The sequence below is a fragment of the Drosophila albomicans genome, chromosome 3 (assembly GCF_009650485.2).
Source record: "Drosophila albomicans strain 15112-1751.03 chromosome 3, ASM965048v2, whole genome shotgun sequence".
NCBI lineage: Eukaryota > Metazoa > Arthropoda > Insecta > Diptera > Drosophilidae > Drosophila > Drosophila albomicans.
The window spans coordinates 20,127,668-20,150,383 of NC_047629.2; the positions used below are offsets into that span (position 1 = coordinate 20,127,668).

The following is a 22,716-nucleotide window of genomic DNA, read 5'->3' on the forward strand; positions in this document are numbered from 1 at the left end:
GAGGCCTTAAAAACGTTACGAATCCAGTCGGAAGACAAATTGTATTAAATTTCGATTGCAACATAAATTGGTGTGTTACGGTTTTTCAGTTGATACCACATGGTTAACAATATATTTCAAGTTGGTAGCTTAATTTCTCCATGCTTCGTGTTGTTCAACTGGGTCTCTTGACTTGATTCCGACACTGTCTTTTATTTTTTGTGGCTATTATTTATTTTTTTGTTGCGAATGTCTTGGCCAGGCATCATGATCAATATTTAATTTTGTTAATTAATTGTTTTGTTTATCTTGTTTAAAGTATTCGCATTTCTGAGCATCATCAACAACTGGTGGCTGTCCAATGTTTGCCTATGATTCAGCCATGTCTCTCTCCGTCTCTCTGAATATCTGTTAAACAAATGTGGCAATGACTTTGCGATGTTGTCTGTGACGTTTCGGTTAGAACATCTACCCGGATTTTGTTAGCGGCATTAATTGCTAGCCTTTAATGCGTTGGAATTTAATTGTTTCCCAGCCAACAAACTTTTTTGCGTGTATAAAGTAAATAGTAGTATCGCAATAATAATAAAATCCCCCGCTAAAAAGGAAACTGCGGGCATAGACAAAAAGATTTGCAAAAATATTTTAGCTATTTGACAAATTGCCTGTTTGATTAAATTGAATTACCTACCGTATAGAATACGAATAATCATAATAAAACAAAAATACTACTACTTATATTTGCCTAATTCTTTCAACTGCAAAACCAACAACAAACAAACAAAAAATCAATTAGCTGCTGGTCTTAAAATTCCACTCGAAAATGCAAAATAGCCCACAGAATACACTAAAACAAAAGGCAACAACAAAGCGGAAAGACTTTCAGAATAGTCGTAAGACCAAGAAACGCTCACTCTGCTACGCCCCCTCTGCTGCCCATCAGACGTCAGTCGCTGCTCTGTTTAAGCTTGCACGCCCGCACTAGAGTCAACCATCGAGCCATCGAGTCACCAGCGTTGCCACTTGGCAAGAGATCTTGCTCTCTCGCACAGTTGCTCCTCAGCCGCTCTCTCGCTGAGAGCAGCAGCAGAGTGTGCGCGCTGCCAACGAAAGTGAGCAAGAAGCGCAGCAGCAGCAGCTTTGGCGTTGGCGTCAGCAGATGCTACGCTGCTTGTTGCTGCTGTTTTGTTATTGTCGTCTTCTGCTTAATTCCACTTGTTCGCATCTTACAGCAGCGCCAACGCCGGCGTCGACGTCGACGTCAAACTATTGTGTTTCGCTGTGTGGCTTGGGTGCTGCGCGTCAGAAGCTGCGACGTTGGCGGCGACGCTGGCGCTTCTGAACGTTTGCTGGGCCGCATATAAAAACGACGAACTTGGTAAAAATATTCACAATCATATTGAAGTATTGAAGTTGTACGTGCGTTCTCCAAATCGTTCAGTTTTTGTGCGAGTTACCCAAATAACACTAAATACAAAATACAAAAATATTTAAGTGAGTGCTCAGACATAACCTAATTTACCAAAAACAGAGACAATTTATAAAGAATAAAAATATTAAATATAAAAATTATATTAAAAACGAACTCTAAAGTTTAAAGACTTTGTGATGCAATTTTGTGAACAAGTGACAAGTGCCAGGCCCAAAGGATATTTAGTATAAAGCATAACTAACTATATTTTGAGCTTTGCTAAGGATATGGAAGATATCTTCTATCTATAAAAAGTCACACATACACACCCACACTCACATACACATAGACACATATTTTGTGCCCTCTCAGTGTTTGCAGTGTCATTGCAACCGAAATGAACCGTAAATTGTGCCGTGACTTTTGTTTTGTGGTTGAAAATTAAATTCATTTGCGGTTGATTGATTGATGGATGGTTTGATTGATTCAGCCAACCACACAGTTGCACTAGTAGTCACAATCCCTAGCTACCTAGCCAACGTCCGTCCGTCCGTCCGTCTGTCTGCCTGTCTTGGCTGTGCATTGTGTTTAACTCACTTGAAATTTATTTGCTAGAGATGCGATCTGAACTTTGCGCCGTTGTTGCAAAATTGCATGCAGCAGTAGCAGCATCAGAAGAAGAAGAAGAAGTAGACAAACATTTGCTGTTTCTTATTTTAATTTATGTGAAAAATCAGGCACAGAATCCAAACAGCTTAAGAGCTAACCAAACACACATAGACGGAAGTCACATACTTTCCAGCAGCAGCAGCAGCAGCTTAGTCAAACAAATTTGCATATGTATTTGTATGTCCAGGCAGAACCACTAGAACCACTGGAATCACCACTGGCCATTAGAACGTCCGCATTCATATGTCCGTGTAGTAGACAAGTCAAAACAAAGCACACTGAATTAATGTGCTGCATTTCATTAGCAATTCTGTAGTTAGTTTATTTGGTTGTTCTAACACCACAAAACAAAAAAAAAAATTAAATACTAAATTGATCAAAATAAGAGAAAAAAGCGCAAGCAAACAATCAAGTTCGTTGCCTAAGTCTTTTGTTTCGCCATGTCCATCAATTTTACCCCCGCCGCAGCGCCTCACATCGAAATGTGTGTCAATGAGACTTTTCATACGAAACGTCCGCCTCGAGGCGGGAGAATTCCCCAACCAATTATGAATCTGCGCATCAATCAGAGATTTTTGAAGCGAGAGCGAGGGAGAGCGCAAAGCAAAGCGTCAATTCTGAGCGCCTTATTATATTTTATACTAGAGAGAAAGTATTAGAAACTCGCCAAATTGCCAGCTTTTTAATGAGCGCAAAATCACACACACACACACAAAAAACAAACGAAAACAAAAAATCGCATAACATATTTTATGCAAATTGGCAGCAAACTGCGATTTGTTGTGGTAAAAACCAACAAATTGTGATTTGTTTTTATTTATATCCAAGCATATCCATATCGATATCTACATCTACATATATCTGTTTGTGTGCCATACACGCTGTCGTAGGGTGTTATTTATAGCATTGACTCATGTCGCACGCATCCCACCGAAAATCAAATGTGTTTGGTTTAGTTCTAAATCTTGTTTATGTTTTCAAATGTAAATCTACTCTTGTTTGTTTTCTTGAGTCAGCATTCAGGATTTAGCCAACTCTGTGTGTTCTAAACAGGTCTGCGACTACTTCGATGTCACTTGTCTGTTTATCTGTTGTCAGTTGTCTCTTGTCAGCACTTAGCTACTTATACGTCCTGTCCAAACAAATTGAAACTGCGCGTATCGACTAAACGCAAAATGCAAATGAATCAACATCAAGTTTGTCAATTTAGACGCTAACTTGTCAGCTGCCATCAATTATGAAATTGCCGCCGCAGCCGCCACGAAGAGGGAATCCGAGACGCTGAGAACTTTGACCAAACGTTGCGTCTCTTTTTTTGCGTAATCCAAGCGGCCAAACCGCTTGGCCAAATGCCTTAATGAATCGACAAAATAGACAAAGAGGCAGCCAGACAGTCAGACAAGCAGCTAGACGGATGAACAGACAGACAGACAGACACACAGACGGACAGTTAGTTAGACGTATCCAACAGATACATCAACTCCAACAGCAGTCGCTTGGCTTTGTAATTTATCTGACTTAGAATCTTTTGACAAATTGCACAGCAGCCGCTGCGCAGGGGGCGAACAATAATGTGATTAAACATATACTATCTATATATATATTTCGTAGACTTGTACATATCAAGTCTTGGGCATATCTTTGGCCAGTTTTCGGAAGTCTGTTTGGCCAAAACGAGTTGGACTTCTGAAATTCCTTTGCGCAAACAACTTGTAGACAAGCGCCCAAAAGGCTGGCTAACAGACACCCAAAGTAGACTCCGACTCCGACTGGCCACCAGTCAGACAGTCTGTCGAGCTGCAGCAGCAGCAAGTGCCATTTGCCGTGTTAACCAAGTTGTTGTTGCTGCCATAGCTGGCGATCTGCAGCAACAGTTGCAAGCACAGCGTGTAGGCTGTTTGCTGCTGCTGCTGCTGCCTCTTAACGTTGTCGTCTCATCGTCTTCGGGGCATCCGGCGCGTGCACTTTTATGGCATTTTCATACGTTCCTGTTGCGAAATTATGTCATCACGATATTTTGCATTTCATTGATGACGATCAACTTGAACAACAACAACAATCACAGCGACAAACTTTGATCGCCAGCTGTTATTATTGCTGACGGATTTAGTCAGCACATTCTCAAGCTTAACAAGTAGAAAAGCTAGTTCACAGTTCTATTTTTAGCTGTTGTTGGGAAAAATATTCAGGAATTTCAGCAATATACAAATTAATTTGACAGCTAGAAGATTCTCAAAATGTGCGACTCACTTCCTCAAATAAATAATTTATATATCCATATAACTTAATTTTAGCTGTGTTGTCAACAGTTTATATTCGAAAATTGTATAGAAATATTTTAATGTAATTTTAATATTTTGTGTATAATTTAACTGCCAATATACACAATTTCAAATCAGAATGGTTAAAAATATTTTACTGAAGTTTTCTCACTGTTGTCAACTGCGAATATATGCAAAAATTAATCAATTTAAAATTGGGAACAGAAAGTAATCTTTTTTCAATGATATAGCAAAAATTAAATCAACATGAATCGAATACTTTAATGTTATTTAAATATTTTAAATTATGCATTCCATTTCTTTATGTTGTCAACATTAAATACATTAAAATTAAATCAATTCAATGCCCGATTATTAAATATTTTTTCTAAATTTATTTCAACAATTTTAAACTATATTCAGACCATCTAATAATATTCAATAATTTTCATTATAAGGTTCTCATTTCAAGTTGTATTAAAAACAAACAGAATTAAATTTTTTAATTTTGTTATTATAAACTTTCCTATATTTATTTCTACTTATTTTTTTTTCATTCAACACTCAATTAGTTCACCTTTTTTCAAAATTTCTTTAAGCAAATTTAAACTAAGTTATGTTTAAATTACTCAATACTGTAATTGTGAATTTCCCTATGTTAATGTTTACTCATATTTTCTCTACAACTTTTGCCATTTGCAGAGTACAATCTTTAAATCAAATCATCAAACATTATGTCGCGGTTTCGAAACCTAATGCTGCCACTGGCCACGCTGCTGGTGCTGGGCATGCACGATGCCGTTAATGCCAACTACAATACGAACATGTTCCTCAATGGCCAATACCAGAACGAGATCAAAGAGCAACCCGAAACACATTACTCCGTGAATCCCGCATCGAATGTCTTCCTGCACCATGCGGTCATCAGTCGACAGGCATCGCCATTCCAGGCGCCGACATATCTGCCTCCGCTGGAGCAACTCAAGTGCGGCAACGGACAGCAATGTGTGCGCCAGGATCAGTGCATCAATGGCTACTACAGTCAGCAGCTGCCAAAGATTCAGGTAAGCTACTGAATGAAAGCGATGGGCAAGGGAAGGGGATGGGTAGAGGAAGGGGGATTGGCTAGTCAATTGCATAATGCGCATTGATTGTGTCTGTCTGTCTTGGTTTTACCCAGACATTCATGAAATATACGAGTAAATTGTGGCAGACGCTTGACAAGCTGCTGCTGCTGCTGTTGCTGCCGGCAAGCAGACAAAAGCAACAACAAAATAAAAATAAAACAATATTAAAAGCCTGTCTACGGCCGGATAATGTTGAAAATATGGCAATGCGCTTGATTAGCTCGATCTGATCAGCATTTCTGCTGCTGCATCGTTACCGTTATTTTCCGGTTTGTCAGCTGAGGGCTGAGGGCTGAGGGATGGCTTCATTTCGTAATATTCGCGCAGCCGAAATAAAAAGTGAAGTTCATGTTTAATTGCCGCGCCGCGAAAAAGAAATTTATGTAAATGCCGCAACAGTTGTGCTCAATTTTTTTTTTTTGGCCACATAAATAACATAACAGCAACAACAATTGATGCACCTGCCCCACAAAAAAAAAACAGCGAATCAGCGCGTCAGTGAAACCCTTTCAGTTTCGGTTTGCTTCCTGACTCGGCACAAAAAACCCCAAATAACAAAAGACTTAGGCAACAAACTTGATGCTATTTTGAAGTGCCTATCGAATGAGCTTGCACATAAACTATGCATTTTATTTTGCGCTTATATATTGCAAAACCAACTGAATTATGTTTTTTAATTAAAAATTATTGAAGACGATATGTTTGGCTGCAGCCGAGACTCTGCAACGATCGCCTCAAGTGCACATTTGACCCATTGACCAACGGCGACAAGTTTGGCAACTCGAAATAACAACAAATGCAATTTTATTGATGACAAACTTAATTACGGACGCGGCCTAAGAATGTGATAAGTAAACGGCAAAGAAATATGTTGTAGGAAGAGCAAAGGAAGATAAATAAGAATATATATCGGAGAATAGATTTTCTCGTTTAAAAAATTAATAGAATAAAACTATGCATTAATAATCTTTTCAAAAAGAAGTGATGATATAGATCTTCAATTTTCACAGTTTTTGAAATGTAGAATTGTACAAATTATTTCTGTTTGCAGAATTCTATAGGCCTAAGAATTTTTGCAGATAATTGATTGTCTTGACTAGGAAATACTCTATTAAATAACCTGTTCTATTATTCTTCTTAAAATTAACGCAAAAGAGTACGAATATTATTGTTCTCAATTATGTTGTCAGGTTAACCAGATGTTTTTAAACTTAACAGCTTTGTTAGCAAATTAAAAGAATGCAAGTTGCCAAAGAAAATCAGATTTCAATGAGATTTACTAACCATAAATCTTAAACACCGTCTCGCTTTTGACACTAGAAATACTGCAATAATAATTTATATAAACACCCAAGTGGAGACTTATCAAAACTGATCGTTGTTTTTATTTCAAATGAGCAGCCAAAAATGATATAATAAATTAAGCTTATAATCAATTAGCAGCAGTGTTTAACAAAATATAAAACGTAATTTAAGTAAAAGAAATCAAATGAAATGAACTCATAGAATATAAATATGTGCAAAGCAGACCAAAGGAGCGAGAGAGAGCGAGATGTTGATGAGCCGTAGCTAATAAGGCTTAATTTAGTGCGTGCCAAAATGGGCAGCTTATGTAGACAAGTTGAGGCAATTTGGAGTGAAGTGGAGTGGAGCTCAGAGCAATGAACCTGGAAATTGTGTGTGTGTGAGAACACAACGATTAATAGACATATTTAGAAATCGAACTGAGATATCGCGGATGATCGAAGCTGTTGAATGATTAAATTAATTGATTGCACGTTTGCTCACTGAGCTTGATTTGATTTGAGCTGAGCTGAGCTTCAATTAGCAATTAAATTAATTAAATGTTAATCAATCAAAACCATATCGGCAAACTAGCATCAAACTATTGGCTAAATATTTGCTGAGTCAACTTGTTGTCTGGCCATTCGAATAGACAAAAAAAAAACAAAAACTTAATCATAAGGCAAACACTGGTCGCGTGGGCGTCCCTCGCTGACTCTGACTCAGCTATCTGTTGGCCAAATTGGGTAAACGAGCTAACGAGCCAAACAACTACCAACCAGCTGCTGCTGGTGCTGCTGTCGCTGTCTGTTAACTTGACTTTGACATAGAGTCCAAACGGAGCAGGTTGACAAAAATTGAACTGACTAAACTGTTTGCATTTCCTCAACAATTCACAGGCAAATGCTAAACGGCAAAACAATTTTGGTCATCGGAATGCTTCAACGATCTTCATTGCGAATTCTTTTCATTATCGCATCGCGTGTTATTATTTGATTTGATTATTATTATTCTTATTGTTTTTGTGTTTTTGTTAGCACTCGGCGTGCCAAAGCTCTTAAATCAATAGTCAAACAAGCAATCAAATATTTGCTCGACAGACAAATTTTTGCGCACACTCGTAATTAAAATAAAATACGAAACAGCGAATAAAAAAAACAATAAACGAAAATAAATAATTCCCAGCACGATGATGATGTCAAATCGCGGCTGTGATTATTATTAAGCATTAGTTATTTTTATCTCATTTTTCGTGGATTGAGATTTACGTCTAGAACGTCGCATGTTCCGTTTGTTTAAGGGTTTAACAACCCAGACTCAAACTCCGAAAAATCCACATCCAGAACGCCAATGCGAATGCGAACGCGGTTTCTCATCCGGTTGGACGAGAATAGTTTTGAATACTCGTAACTCTCGCTTACACGTGCGCACTTGTCATGAATAGTTGACTTTTGTTGGCATAAACAAGTTATGCGTTCAGGCAAGTTCAAGTTGAAAAACTTATCATAAGAGCGACTGTGAAGTGTGACGCAATAAAAGAGCTCAATAATCAATTTATGTATAACATTGCATTTTATGTCTTGATCGTGTAAACTAGTTATGCTAACACTTAATTCGGATTATATTTCAATTCATAAAATGTATTATAATGAGAATACAAATTATAATTGTGCAAATTATATATAATACAAATTTATGTAATGTAAATTTTAAACAGTAACTTAACTCTTAAATGCGTAGTCAACATTATGTCGAACACTTCGAGTGTTGTGTTCTTCGTATAAACGAGTTCGATTTGCATACTGAGGCTGCGACTTACTTTCAATTAAAGCCAAGCTTATAAATAACAGAGTGCTTTACAGCCATTTGATTTGCCATTTCATATATATCATCATCATAAAGCTGTTCGTTGGCACGATTCAATGTTCGCATTGATTGTTACCATGCAAATGGGAATTTGGCCCTATCGAGAGTAGAACTTCGATGTTCTTGACAAGAAATTCTTGTTTTAACGTGCGTTAACTATTTCTGAGCGTGCCCAGTGAGTAGCTGTGATTTTTTCCATTTTTATTATTTAATTTTTATTAGTCAAGGCCGATCGGTTCGTTATATATATGTATATATAAAAAAAACTATGTGTTGGTTTTTGTGACTGTAAAATGTGAACATAAATTAGGCAGCCATCAATTTGGCTTAAATAGAGAGCGAGCGAGAAGCGACCAATAAGCAGCTTGATTGATATACTAAATAAAGAATATGAACTGGTTTTTTGCCTAGGAAATAAGCTCAATTAAGATTAATGGCTCAATTGATGGACTTAGCCATGATTATGTTGAATGCTGTATGCTGCAGCAGCATTTAAAAGAGTCGCACGGCCAAATTGACCAAGTTAATTGATTTGCAGCGACAACAGCTAGAACGCCTTTGGCTACTGTGAAGAACACCTTGGGCATACTTGAACTGTTGAACCTCAGCGCAGATAACATCATTATTATTATCGTTATTAATTTGCAATTGTTGCCAGTGTGGCAGCAACAGAGGCAAGCAAATTAGTTGGCCGAGGCGTTGCGAAGGTTCCATTAGAACATCGTAAAACCGTTGAACGAAGGCGGCAAAGTTCAATGCGAATGCAGCAATGCCACAAAACAGAAAGAAAAACGAATTAAAACTATGAAAATTAGCAAAGCACAAGAACATGTGAAGAGGGAGGCAGGGGGCAGTTGGGCAGCCATGTGAGGCATGCAGCATGTTTGGACATTATTTTAACACATCATTTATGCAACTGCAATGGCTGCTGACCTTTTGCCAGAGGCGGCAGCACTTGTTGACAACAACAACAGCAAACAAGAAGAGTCGCAATTGCAGTCGCAGTGGCAGCGACAGCGGCGTCAACGATCGTTTAGGCCGCTTAATTAATGCCGATGCCAACGAGTGGCAACTTTATGGCTAACAGTGTTGGTCAAGTACGTGGCTACTAAAACACATTGATTGATTATGCGACAAGGCAACTGGACACTAAGCTCGGCCACAAAGCTACACTTCGCATTTGTCAAGTTCGTTGCTGCAGTCATTTGTTTTTTTGCTCTATAAAACTAGATGTGTAGCGTAATATATAATATAAAGCGGATTAGTGTTGTAAGTAGAAACAAGTTTGTTGCCTCAGTCATTTGATTACATGTAGTGCAATAAAGGATTTAAAATCTACTTTGCAGATGCAGTCATTAGAAATTGATTAGATTTTAAACTTAAAAGGAATCAATAATTTTTCTTATATATTTAAAAATATATATTTGATTATATTTTAATCTTGTTGCAATTTAAATACAAGTTGAGCTGTAAAGTGATATCTTTTATTTATTACGAAGTATTTCTTGTAGTTCATAATGCAAGTAATAAATAAATATTTTAATCTAAAAGCTATTTCATTACAATCTGAACTTTAGAAGAATTAATACTTTTTATTTATAGAAAGTATTTCTAATAGTTCAAAATACACCAAATAGATGTATCTCACAATCTTGCAACTATTTGATTACAAATTGAACTTCTAAAGAATTAATATCTTCTACTTGAATTATTTCTTGTAGTTTAAAATACACCGTAAAAATTTTCCGTTTCATCTAGATTATTTATTAACTTGATGCAACTTGTATCTTCACTTTACAGAACTGCAGTCCCGAGTCGAACATTTGCTGCACCTACCGTCCAGCACCAACGACAACGACTACCAGAAGAACGACGACAACAACCACACCTACACCATTTGCCACCTGTCCACGTGACTCCGATTGTGTGGCTCCACAAGATTGTCGCAATGGCGAAATCAGCGCCATCAACTATGTGAAAAAGCAAGGGGTAAGTTGTCTCCCAAAAAAAAAAAATAAAACACACAAAAAATGAAGACAAATTTGTCAGCTTTAAACCGTTTAATTGGCTCACGTTGTGCAAGATACAAAAAGTCTGCCTAAAGAAAGAAATAATCATTAGCGTATCAAAAGCGATGCGAGACGTAGAAGAGGAAAAACCATTAGAAAAACAAACGTAGCAACTGCATAAAATCGCATTTTGATGTGCCAATGATGAGAGATGCCCCGAAAACAAAGCGTTCCACCGAACCACAGTCAGAGTCGGATTCAGATTCAGAGTCGAAGCTACCGTTGAACGGCAATCGTTGCACATTTCACAAGCAGCTATTAAGAAAACGAACAACAACAACGACGAGTTGCAGCTTATTAGCACACAATTAGTTTACATTTTGAGACGAAAAATATTCTTTTGTTGTCGATCTTGTTGTTGCCTAAGTAGATACAAATTGCATTCACGTTTTGATCTGCTTTTTCTTCGACTGCTGCTGCTGCTGAGAATGACGAATTGTTTGCGAGATTGAAATCAAATCCGACATGACAGCGCATAGAATTTGCTCAGACATGAGTCAACACTAAATATTTCATGTGGGAGTTGCGAGGAGCGGCAACTCAAATTTCCAACGCGAACAGCAGATTATTCCGGCTTCCATAAGCTTTGTCTCATTCCATTCAGTTTTGAAGTGTAGATTTTATTTTGCATTTATTGTAATGCTAGAAGTGAAAAAGTTTTATTATGTTTGTAATTTCTGATGTGGCAAATTGAATAGCAACAGTAAAGAGTATTTCTACTATTTCTGAAAATGTCTATTATATCTTATTATATCTTAAATTTTAACAAATTAGACGAGTTCGTAATTTTTTCTTCTTTTATCAATTTCAATCCGTAACAAAATATCAAATTTGTAATTTAACTGAATTCGGCATTTCGATCAAAAATCGATTTTCATTTGCTTTAAAAATGTATTTTGAAAATTTTATTATATTGTCAAAATTTATGCCACGTTGCTTTCAAGAGAAAACTTCAACTACGAACTTTTCATACAATAAATGCAAATAAATGCTGCTACCGCAAAAGACAATTGCATGCAGCGGTTGAATCTTGTATTCAGTTCAAAAATTTTAGAATAATTTCGTGCATGAAATAAGCAAGAAAGAAAAATTCGTGGTTGCCCGAAGCAACGATGCGATGTGATTAACATACAGTGCCATGCAAAAGTATCTGGTTTACTTGTACTCGTATTTGCAATGACATTGCCAGCGACAGAGAGAGAGATAGAGAGAGACGGCGACAGATGTAGTAAGAGCGGGCGTCGGGAGTCAGTGGCAATGTCAAAACGAAAGACTCAGGCAACGAACTTGATGCCGTCAAGTGGCAATCAAGCAATGGAATGCAGTTGAACTTACGAAGTAATGTGCATAAAATGCATTCAAGCCAAAAAAGTGTTAAATTACGGCCTACCAGAATAATCAGAGAGTGAGATGGCTATACAACCAGCAAGAAAGAGAGCGCGAGAGAGAAGGAAGAGAGCGAGATGGCGCGATGAGACTTGATACGGAGATGGCGCTGAACGTTGAACGTTGAATGCTGATCGCTGGCATTGCAATTGCATAATTTGTTTACATGCAACCGGCCAACAAAACGGGTCAGTTGCGTAGCAGTTGTTGCACGCAAAAAAGCAAGTGAATTATGTTGCAGCAGCAGCCAAGTTGCTGCTGCAGCCACGCACTTAAGTAAAACTGCAAACTGAAATCGTTTCACTTAGCTGATGTTTTTCTGTTTTCTGATTTCGGTGGGCCACAGCCTCATAATTTGCCCAGCACGGAGAAAGAGCCGAAGTCGAAGGGAATCGAAGGGAAGGAAAGGGAAGGGAAGGGAGCGACAATTACGCACCCAAAAAGAGTGCCTCGAACTCGTTAAGTTATGCAGGCATTGACGCCAATTGCGTGGCATGCTACAAAATGCACGCTGGGGACAACAACATCGCTGCTCGCTGAACCAGTTGGGGCAACGCAGTATTCCCCCTAATTTACAAGAGTGCGAAGAGGCAGAAATAACTTAAGTAGTTTAACAGTGAAAAATGCGCGGAATGCAACGTTGCAAGGTCGTTGTTGCCCCTCCACACAGTTGCCAGACAACATGTGCTACATTACTATATAAAGTCTACTCAATATGGGGCACTTGGAGAGTGGGCCTAGGCCAGACATCACTCGCTCACATCGCTCTCTTCGTCGCTCTTGTAATGCGCATATCTGATCAATTAATGTTTACATGCAACAGACATACCAGCGCATGCCACATGCCACACGGCTTTGCTCTCCATATCGGATATTGACCGAGTGTGCTGACCTTAAGCATCAGCATTTGCCAAGCTGATTGATAACACTTGCAGCAACCTTAATGGATGCGATTCGCCAGGCCAAAGGATGTCTGCTATAATTATGCTGATGATTATGGCGCATATTTTCATTATGGCCATTTATCATTTAAGCTGCTGTGCATGTTGCATGTTTTACATTTTGTAACATGCCGAACATTGCGTGAACTTCACTTCTTCTTAACCCCCTCCCCTTCCGCTTCCCCAATCTTAATCTCCATGCTTGTTTTTTTTTTCTTTTTAAGTTTAGTTCCAGTTCGAGCGTAATTTATGTAAAACGAAATGTTTTTCCCGAGCCGGTTTAACACTTGCAACTTTGACAAATTTTTAAGCTCTGTTTAAACCTTGTTTATTGACATTATACATAGTAAATTATGTACGAGGCAATTTATTGCAACCCCAACAGATATTTATAGAGAGACATCCAGCCAACCAGCCACGGCGATAAGTAGCTTAAAGCTTGCAGCAACTTTCGGAAAATTATCGGGCCTCATTTTAATGTTAAAGGTTTTCAATCAGCTTTTTGATTGCGTTCGAAAATGCATTTCAGTTGTAAGCGATTTTAGATTACTTTCAGTTTCACGTTGTTGCATTACTTTGATATTTATTTTTGAAATCGATTTAAAATATATTAAAACAGTAATTAAATATTTTAAGCTAAACCGTTTTAAAAGATAAGTTTATTAACCTAATTCTACAATTATTGATGTAGGCAATGAAGAAGAAATATTAAAAGCAGGAAAAATTAAAAAGCAATTAAATCAAGTACTAATTTTTCCTAGTGCCCTAAAAACAACTCTAGAAATTTAGGCTAATGACTGACCCTTACCTATAAATTGAGGATACAAAATAGACCTTAAGCATCATCATAATTTGCCTACAACATTCGACAGTAATAGGAAGCCGAGCTCATAATGAAATCTGTGCAAATCATGTCCATTAAGCAAAAGCCTGACCTAGCATTCCACTTGACATGCATTAGGCAGTGTTTTGGTTTTTTTTTTTTGTCTTTAAGACAGATTTGCCAGCTGTTAATGTTGCGTTATTTCAGCTTTTACTGGACAGTCAGCCAGCAAGCTGACAGTTTGAAGAGACAAAACAAAAACACAAAAAATTAACAAAAATAAACTGTGAGCTGTAAGACAAAACATGAGAAGAAGCAAACAAAAAACAACAAAAAAACAACAGCAACAAAAGGCTAACTCAGCAAACAGAGCATGTCGCCGACTGCATGCAGAGACAACAACGACAACGACAACGGCAAGAGCAATAATAATGTTAATAATAATAATGACGATGCTGACGACGATAATGATAATCGTAATGATTATGATGACGATGACGACGACTATAACAACATCCAAGGTCTAGGTCGTAGTCGTAGTCGGGCGACAGCCAAAGAAACAGAGTTGGAAGCGTAGACGAAGGCGGAGATGGAGATGGAGGAGGGAGTGGGAGCTGACAACGGGCCAGTCGTTGACAGCGTTTAACATTTGTTTGTTGTTGCTTTTGTTGTTCGTATTTTATTGTTTTGTAGCTGTTTTTGTTTCTTTTGGCTGTCTTTGACTTGGGCACAATCATAATTATTATTAACATTATTAATATTGTTATTGATCGTTGTGACTGCCAAATGCATGCATTTGATTATCTATGATTTTCTGTTTTATGTAAAATAAACATAGAATCAAACACCCTCACACACACTCACACACACATAGAGAGAGATAAACATAGCAAGCATAATTTATATGAGTCTTTAATGACACTTTGGCGTCGTCCATTGGACACATAATTAATAGCTCTTTGAGCTCGTCCAATTCGTTTGAATTTATTTGCCATCCACTTGGATCGCGCGATAAATTAACAAATTTTACAGGCGTTGTTGCATTATTTATGTATGCGTTAGAAGCCGTTGTGAGTTTTGCATGCATAAACAAAAGACTTAAGCGACAAACTTGCGCCATCAAATATGCACTTCAGGGCCGGACACAAAAGCAAAACTCTAAGCAAAAAGCACATAAAAGAAGCAAAGCAACAACAACAACAGAAAAAAAGAATCAACAAAAATTTGTTGTTTTTATAGGCGCATAAATTGTCGACGACTTCAGAAGAAGTTGCAACAAGAAGATGCAAGGAATTTATAACTGATGGTATTTGCCACATTAGCGCTGTCATAAAAAACAATTTCGTGTTGCCGCTGAAACATTTGTGTCATAAATTTCAATTTAACATAAGGTGCAAGCTGATCACTTGACATTTTCGCCAAAAAGTTTAACTGCAAGGTTTCAATTACAGATTACGCTAATGACACTAGCCACAAAAAGCCAAGATTAATCTGCAAACTATGTGCGGGTACAGAATTTACTTAGCGGTGATTTGCAGCACTCAAAAATTCATAAAAACTTTTGAAGAATATTTCAAATAAATTGTATAAGCTGCACAGAGCTGTTACAACAAAAATTAATCACATTAATTAAAAATTCCATTACAAATATGTAGAACATTAATTGTACTAAGTTAATTTTATTTGAGGCATAAGTATAAAGAATTTTAAATACACTTCTGATGCAGTTAAAGAAAATACGAAAGCAGCTATAAAATTGTGCATTAATCTGTCTTAGCTTAATCATTTGTCTATTATTATTATAATTCTTTAAAAAGTCTGAACCGAACCTATAAAATTTGACATTAATCTGACTTAGTTTCAACATTTGTCTCTTATTATTACAAATCTTATAAGTTTTTATCGAGCTCTCTTTTTAAGGGAATTATAAGCAATTATAAGAACTAAGCTATGAATTACCTTCTCAGTTTATCTTTAGGCAAGTGTCATTTAGTCTTGGTCAGTTCGTTACCTAAGTCATTTGTTTTATTTTTCATTCGTTCCTTTTGGGTACCTTGCTTACTGTGCTGAGCTGAGCTGGGCTCGCTGTCCGATGCTTAGCAATGACATTAAAATAAATTTCATAAAATTTCATATACTTATTGTAATTGCAACATTATTAACAAATTGCAGCGTACACAGAAAACAAGCCGCAACAACAACAACAACAGCAACAATCGTGGACAACGTACAAGTTGTATGGCCAACAAAATTTATTAAAAGCATTTTGGCGTCATTGTTGTTGCTGGCGATTACATATTTTAGCTGTCGCCTGTACAAGCAGTCGCTGTTGTTGTCGTTGTCATTGTTGTTGCTGTTGTTGTTGTCGCTGTTGTTATCTGGCTGCTGCAAAATGATTGATCATAAGCAAAGGCAGAGACAGGGACAGAGGAGGAGAGCGCATCAGGTGGAGGGCTGCTGGCTGCTACAGACTTGTCATTGATCGGCAACAAAAGCATAATAAAAAAAAAACAATATATATATGACCAGTTGTTGTTGTTGCTGTGGCAGACTTAATGATAACATGTATTACATAAAATTTAATGCGTGCGCCTCTCGATCAATGTGCAGTGAATGATGTCTACATTAAGATAACATTTGATTAGCGCCTTAATTGATGAAAATTATGCCAGAGGGTCAGGCTAATGATAATGATAAGAAATTAAGAGGGAAGAACTGCTAGCGCGGAAGGACAACCACAAGTCGCAATTGTTGTTGTTGTTGCCTTGGAACGGAAGCACATTCGCCATTTAATTATAATTATTAATTTGTCAGGTCAGGCAAATCTCGCCAGATGTCGCATTCGCTTTTCGCTTAATTTTTGACAAATGTGCACATTATTTGCTGTTGTTGCACGGTTCCCAGCAACAACACTTAACACGCCCCGCAGTAGCAAGATCAGCTGCTGCCGTCTGCTGCTGTTTGCTGTCTTCTCTCTTCTCTCGTCTGTCGGCTGCCTCTTGAATTATGAGTTACAAATTGCGCGAAACAATAAAACAGAAGGTCGCGCTCGTTGACAACTCGGCCGTGTGAAGAGCCTCAGCAAGCCACCGCCTGGGATCGGTTTCAATTTGTCTTCGTTTTCATTTTCGTTTGCTCATTTTCATTTTCATTTGCGTTATTTCTTCTTCTGAATTCGCATTGCGATTCTCTCAATTCTTTTGTCGTGGGTGTTGTTGCTGCTGCTGCTGCTGAGTAAACATTACGATTGCGTAAGCATTCAGATTCTACAACAAACTTTATTGCCCATATGCAAATGTGATGGCTACAAAAAAACACAACTAAATTACATGCTGCACGGATAAAAACTGCAGATAAATTGCATCTTTCAGAGGTGTTACTTAGAGTGCATCAAAATCAAGACCAACTCACAAAACTTTGCGAAACTTGGCCTCATAATACCGCATAGATTTCCTTTCAGATTTTAGTCTTAAAAAAAAAGAATGCGTTGAGTACAAGATGATGGATAATTTTCAATAATAGAAACATTGTAAAACTGTACCCGAAATATATAATAATTAGTTAAACAATTGTCAGCATCTTTTAGCGGGATCTACATAATAAATTAAAATAAATTTAAATTATCCATTGCTGACAAGATTTTTATCAAATCAAAACATATAAAAATTCTACAATATTTTTCTATTCTTTTGATTCTAAATAAGCTATTTATAAAAATTGTATAATTTTCTTTATAATTGAATATATAGAATATACATTCTTTCAATTCAAATCAAAGCATATTATAAATTCTACAAATTTGTTTAAGAATTGAATATCTAAAATTTGTATTATTTCAATTCTGAAAACAAACTCATTATAGAAGCATTTTTATTGAATCTAATTTAACTTGCATAAATCAACTGTGACTTATAGTATAGAGTAAAACGCATTAATTGGGCATTCGTAGTTTAGAAAACACATATAATTAAAATGTTGACGGAAATATTGTAAACAATTTAAGGAATGTTTAGTTAATTCTACGAATGATACAGCTACGCTCTTAAAAGCCCATTAAACTCAAATATATATTTAATTTCGTAAGCAAACCTGTCTGCGAATCGACTATAATAATTATAATTCTATTACTTAATCCAAAAAAGCCGCCATGACTAAGTCAGAAGGGTATTTGAGCATCAGCCAAGCGCTAACAAAACATTTTCTATTATTATGTTTGCTTATTAATTTCTATAATTTTGATATAGCGGCACTTTGATTTGCCAACTGACTAATTGCCCGTTGAACAAACCTGTTAATGCTCACACATATAGTATATAAATGTGTAGATGAATATATATTAATTCTATAAATGTGTCTAGACATTATTTATGCAGCTTTTCGTATGGATTTTCATAAATGAAATTCGGCAAAATTTATTTAGTCATCATTTATGCTTATTTTGCTTTTTTGTTTGTCACGCACCCACGGCGATGTGTGACTTGGAATTGTTTTCCGTTTGTCATAATTGTGAAGATAGATGTTGGCATATAAATACGCAAATTAATAGACACATCGAGTGTGGAGTGTGGGTCTATGAGTGTGAGTAGGTGTTGCCATTAAACAAAAGACTGAGGCGACAAACTTGGCGCAGCATGCAACATTTCCAAATGCTGTGCGATTGCAGCATGAAGAAGCATGCAATAAATAGGTGCTAAAAAAAAAAGAAGAGTGAGGCAGCAACTGACAGGCCACATTGGCGAGTTTAATGAGCGGGTAGCATGCCGCAAGTCAAGCTGTAATTTGATGCGCTGCCTCACGGACATTAACTGCAGCAACACGACTTTGCTTCGCTTCGCTGTGCTGTGCTGTATTGTGTTGTGTGTGGTGCAAGTGCTGTTAATTTGTGTGCAAAATCGATGCACTAACCTGATCTCTCTATCTCTCTCTCTTTCTCTTACAGTCCAATCGCTGCTATGCCCCTGAGGTCTGCTGCCGCATGCCATCGACCACGCTGACCGAGGATGGCTACATCTTCAACCTGCCCGACAAGACCTTCCCGCTGCCCACCAACCCCACCGTGCCCGCCGTGCGCACCACCCAGCCCGCCTACCGTCCACAACCCACCACAGCAGCGCCCGCTCCCCGCCCCACCAACGAGTATCTGCCACCAACAACCACACGTCGCCCTTCGGTCGATTATCTGCCACCCCAGACCACACGTCGTCCCACCTATCAGCCACAGCCGACGCAGACGCGCGCCACTCTGCCGCCACGCCCACAGACCACACAGCCACCCTACCGCCCACAGCCAACGCAGCCAGCGCCCACTCAGCCCGTCTACCGTCCACAGCCCACGCTGCCCACACGTCGCCCCACCAACGAGTATTTGCCTCCAGTGTCCTCTAACGAGATTCCCCATCGCGAGCCACGTCCCACGCAGCCACCACGCTACGAGCCCGACCGTGTGCCACAGCCCTCGAATGAGAAGCCTGTCTATCGCGGCGAGGATCAACTGTCGCCCCAGATCTTCCCCACTCCCCAGGCTGTAGAGGTTCCCAAACATTTTGCCAAGTGCGCTTCCGCTTTGGTCTGCACCCCGGAGAACTATTGCAATGCCATCGGTGTGCTGAGCGAGACGCCCCTGCAGCTGAGCGCCATGGAGGCAGCGTTCCGTGTGCCACTCACCGATTGTCTGGTGCCTGAGAGCGGTGCTCCCGGCAAGTGCTGTCGCGATCCCAACTATGTTGATCCCTGGCCCGTCAATCTCGCTGGAGTCTGTGCCACACGCAACAGGCGGTAAGTAGAAGGTCTCTAATTGATCCTTATACTTAAAGTTTAATCTTTCAACTCTCCCTTGCAGCACCAAGCCCACGGGTGTGAAGGACATTGATGCCAACTTTGCTGAGATCCCTTGGCAAGCAATGATTCTGCGTGAGTCGAGCAAGTCGCTGCTCTGCGGCGGTGCCATCATTGGCGATGAATTCGTGCTGACTTCCGCCAGCTGTGTGCAAGGGTAAGTTAACAATATCATAGAGATTGAAGTTTGCTAAGTTGTCTTTTGTCTTTAGAGTGCCAGTTAACGATGTGCGCATCAAGGCCGGCGAATGGGAGTTGGGCAGTACCAATGAACCTTTGCCCTTCCAGCTGTCGGGTGCCAAGACCATCGAGGTGCATCCCTCATACGATCCATCGAGCAACTCCAATGACATGGCCATCATCCGTCTGGACAAACGTTTCGAGTTCGCCACCCATGTGCAGCCCATTTGCATCAGCGACGAGGATCCAGGAGCATCTGAGCACTGTGTCACCACCGGCTGGGGCAAGCAGGCGCTGTCAAGTAAGTGCTTAGAATATATGATATATATCCAAATAGATGTCAAAGTAATCCCACTTTTCTTTGCAGTCCATGAGGAGGGCGCCATCATGCATGTGACTGAGACGTCGACGCAGGCGCGTAGCAATTGTGGAGCTGATGGAACTGGAGTCTGCAGCGCCACCAAGTTCGATGCCTGCGAATTTGATGTGGGCAGCGCGTTGGCTTGCGGCAGCGGTTCCAATGTGAAGCTCAAGGGCATCTACAGTGCAGAGTCCAACTGCGGCGAGAATCAATCAGTGCGCTTCTCCAAGCCCGATATCAAATGGATTAACCAACAGTTTGCCGATCGCAGCAAGCCGCTGCTGCTCAAGCGTTTCTAGAGCGTAACCAACGTAATAAGCAGACAATGAAGATTAGGATGAACGAAAGAATGACGCTGCGGAAATCCATGAAGCGACAGCTCAACTGTTGCGCACACGTTTTTATTAGTTGAACTATTTTTAATTTAGCCAACTTTTGCACACTGCTGTTGAAAAGTCTTCCACCACCAAACCCCACCCCACCACAACCACCTAAACACATACTACCACACTCGCACACACACTACCAACACACTTCACGCACATAAAATACTATATAAACTATGATCATAATCATTGACAGTCCCCACTTTCTAATTTATTCAAAAACAAGCTCTGCCCCCGTTTAGACTTCTCTCACTTCACACTTGTTTATTTTGTTTGCCAACTGCCAGCAAATTTCAATTCTATTTTTTGTTTCTATAAATATCGTAATAATGTAGTTCAAATAAGCGTCAACAATTTTCCACTGTTGTATTTCGAATGCTCACTGAAGTCCAGCAAAGTTGTAAAATATTTAATTTTAAGTCTTAGTTTCTACGGACAAGCCTCGATATAAAATGCCAATAATACACGGATGAACGACAACAATAACAACAAATCCAGAATACCCGAAAATATCCCCCCACATATAAGAAATTGAGATTATAAAAGTATAGAATTTTTTGTCGATTTTTTCTACTACATTTACTTACTACTCGTACCTAGGCTTAAGAATCTCCCCCTTAGCCGTGCACCCTTCACAAACACCCACACCCACACACCGTATCCCTGAATCGATCCCGAGATTTACAGTTATTTAAAAACAAAAACAAAGCTTTTTCCTATATCGTAAATCTCTAAATCGTAAATATATATAAAATATGTATATGTTAAACATGTTGTATAAAGTGTCTATGCATCTAAATTTAGCTTCTTATTTAATTTTTAAATAAAGAGAAATTATTTAGAATATATATGTATTTGTATATTTGTCTTTTCTTTTGTGTGAGTGTGTGTGTCATCAGTTTCTGGCCAGCTCATAGTTGTCTATATACCATCTAACAGAGGCATCAATGGCCTGCTTAAAGTCGGTAAACTGAAAATCGGGTAATAAGCTTCGCAATTTGGCATTAGATGCCGTCTTCTTGTACTGTCCATCAGCCTTGCTCGTATCACAGACGAGTTTACCCTGCAACGCGATTACAATTAACATAGTCACAGCTCTCACACATGTACGTTTTGGCCTACCTTAAAGTTAAACGCCTTGGCTATAGCCTCAGCCACCTCGTAGATGGTAACCTCCGACGACTCGTCAACGCTGAGCACAATGGGCTCCACACTGTTGTAGCTGCGCAGCACCCAAATCATCAGCTTGGCCAAGTCCAGTGAGTAGATAAACTGACGCAACGGTTTCCCACTACCATACACTGTAAAGATCTTATCGCTCTCCTCGATTTCCGGCTGCTCGGTACGCAGCTTGTGCATGCGATGAATCATGCCCGGTATAACATGGCTAACCTCGGGCTTATAGTTGTCATGTGGCCCAAATATGTTGCAAGGTATCACCGACGTATACAAATGCCCATGTTTATCATGATAGGCATGATTCTGTATGTCTATCAGACGCTTGGCATACGAATAACCGTAGTTGGATGGATGGGGTGGACCATTATGCACCATCGTTTCGTCGATGGGATAGCTGGTCTTGTCGGGAAATATACAGGTGGACAGGCAGGAGACAACCTTGGTGCAGCCTTTGGTGTGTGCGGTTTGCAAAACATTATCGTTTATCAGCAAATTATTGCGCTGCAATTTCATTGTATTTACTTGAAACTTGATAGCACTAAATTGATGACTTACCAAGAAATCCAGATTGTTGTTCATATTGTGAAACAGTCCACCGACCATAGCTGCTAAGTGTATCACATGCGTTGGTTGCACTTTATCGAACAGTGTCTGCGTGGCAGCCAGATTCCTAAATTGTTTACATTCCGCATACAGTTTGCTGTGTCATAAAAAGATCGTGCAACTCACGTTAGATCCGCATCTTTGGAGCCGGCAAAGTACCATTCCTCGTCGCTGGGGTGTTCCTCTTTGATAATAGCCTCAAGGGCTTTGCCCACAAGGCCTGTTCCGCCCGTTACCAGCACTTTTTTCATTATTATAATGCTACTCCACAACTTTTTCTTATCAACAAAATAAACCGCCTGATGGGCGAACTAGCAGCGTGACCAGATTACAATAAGCTTTCAATGTTTACATAC

The 22,716-nt window shown here is 39.0% G+C and overlaps 3 protein-coding genes across 3 annotated transcripts in view; 1 reads left to right on the forward strand and 2 right to left on the reverse strand.

Moving 5' to 3' along the window:
• LOC117571890 (transmembrane protein 170A) overlaps positions 1 to 22,716 on the reverse strand; it is a 153,947-nt gene that overhangs the window by 66,263 nt on the left and 64,968 nt on the right. The window lies entirely within an intron of this gene.
• On the forward strand, positions 1,384 to 21,426 carry LOC117567226 (inactive serine protease scarface). Its single transcript, XM_034247057.2, has 7 exons — positions 1,384 to 1,473; positions 5,023 to 5,384; positions 10,398 to 10,586; positions 18,756 to 19,591; positions 19,656 to 19,808; positions 19,864 to 20,132; positions 20,199 to 21,426. Exons 2-7 carry the CDS (start codon positions 5,055 to 5,057, stop codon positions 20,489 to 20,491), a joined length of 2,070 nt encoding a protein of 689 aa, XP_034102948.1. The 5' UTR covers positions 1,384 to 1,473; positions 5,023 to 5,054; the 3' UTR covers positions 20,492 to 21,426.
• On the reverse strand, positions 21,413 to 22,701 carry LOC117567229 (probable GDP-L-fucose synthase). Its single transcript, XM_034247059.2, has 4 exons — positions 22,487 to 22,701; positions 22,313 to 22,427; positions 21,701 to 22,258; positions 21,413 to 21,641 (listed from the first exon to the last, which is right to left on the reverse strand). Exons 1-4 carry the CDS (start codon positions 22,609 to 22,611, stop codon positions 21,474 to 21,476), a joined length of 966 nt encoding a protein of 321 aa, XP_034102950.1. The 5' UTR covers positions 22,612 to 22,701; the 3' UTR covers positions 21,413 to 21,473.

What these genes read in the sequence shown, in the direction of transcription:
- LOC117567226 (XM_034247057.2), top strand. Translation starts at nt 5,055, where the DNA reads ATGTCGCGGTTTCGAAACCTAATGCTGCCACTGGCCACGCTGCTGGTG. An exon ending in TGTGCCACACGCAACAGGCG is followed by an intron (nt 19,592 to 19,655) that starts GTAAGTAGAAGG and finishes TCTCCCTTGCAG; the next exon opens with CACCAAGCCCACGGGTGTGA. An exon ending in GGGCAAGCAGGCGCTGTCAA is followed by an intron (nt 20,133 to 20,198) that starts GTAAGTGCTTAG and finishes TTTTCTTTGCAG; the next exon opens with TCCATGAGGAGGGCGCCATC.
- LOC117567229 (XM_034247059.2), bottom strand. Translation starts at nt 22,611, where the DNA reads ATGAAAAAAGTGCTGGTAACGGGCGGAACAGGCCTTGTGGGCAAAGCC. An exon ending in TCCAAAGATGCGGATCTAAC is followed by an intron (nt 22,428 to 22,486) that starts GTGAGTTGCACG and finishes TAAACAATTTAG; the next exon opens with GAATCTGGCTGCCACGCAGA. An exon ending in CCAAGGCGTTTAACTTTAAG is followed by an intron (nt 21,642 to 21,700) that starts GTAGGCCAAAAC and finishes ATCGCGTTGCAG; the next exon opens with GGTAAACTCGTCTGTGATAC.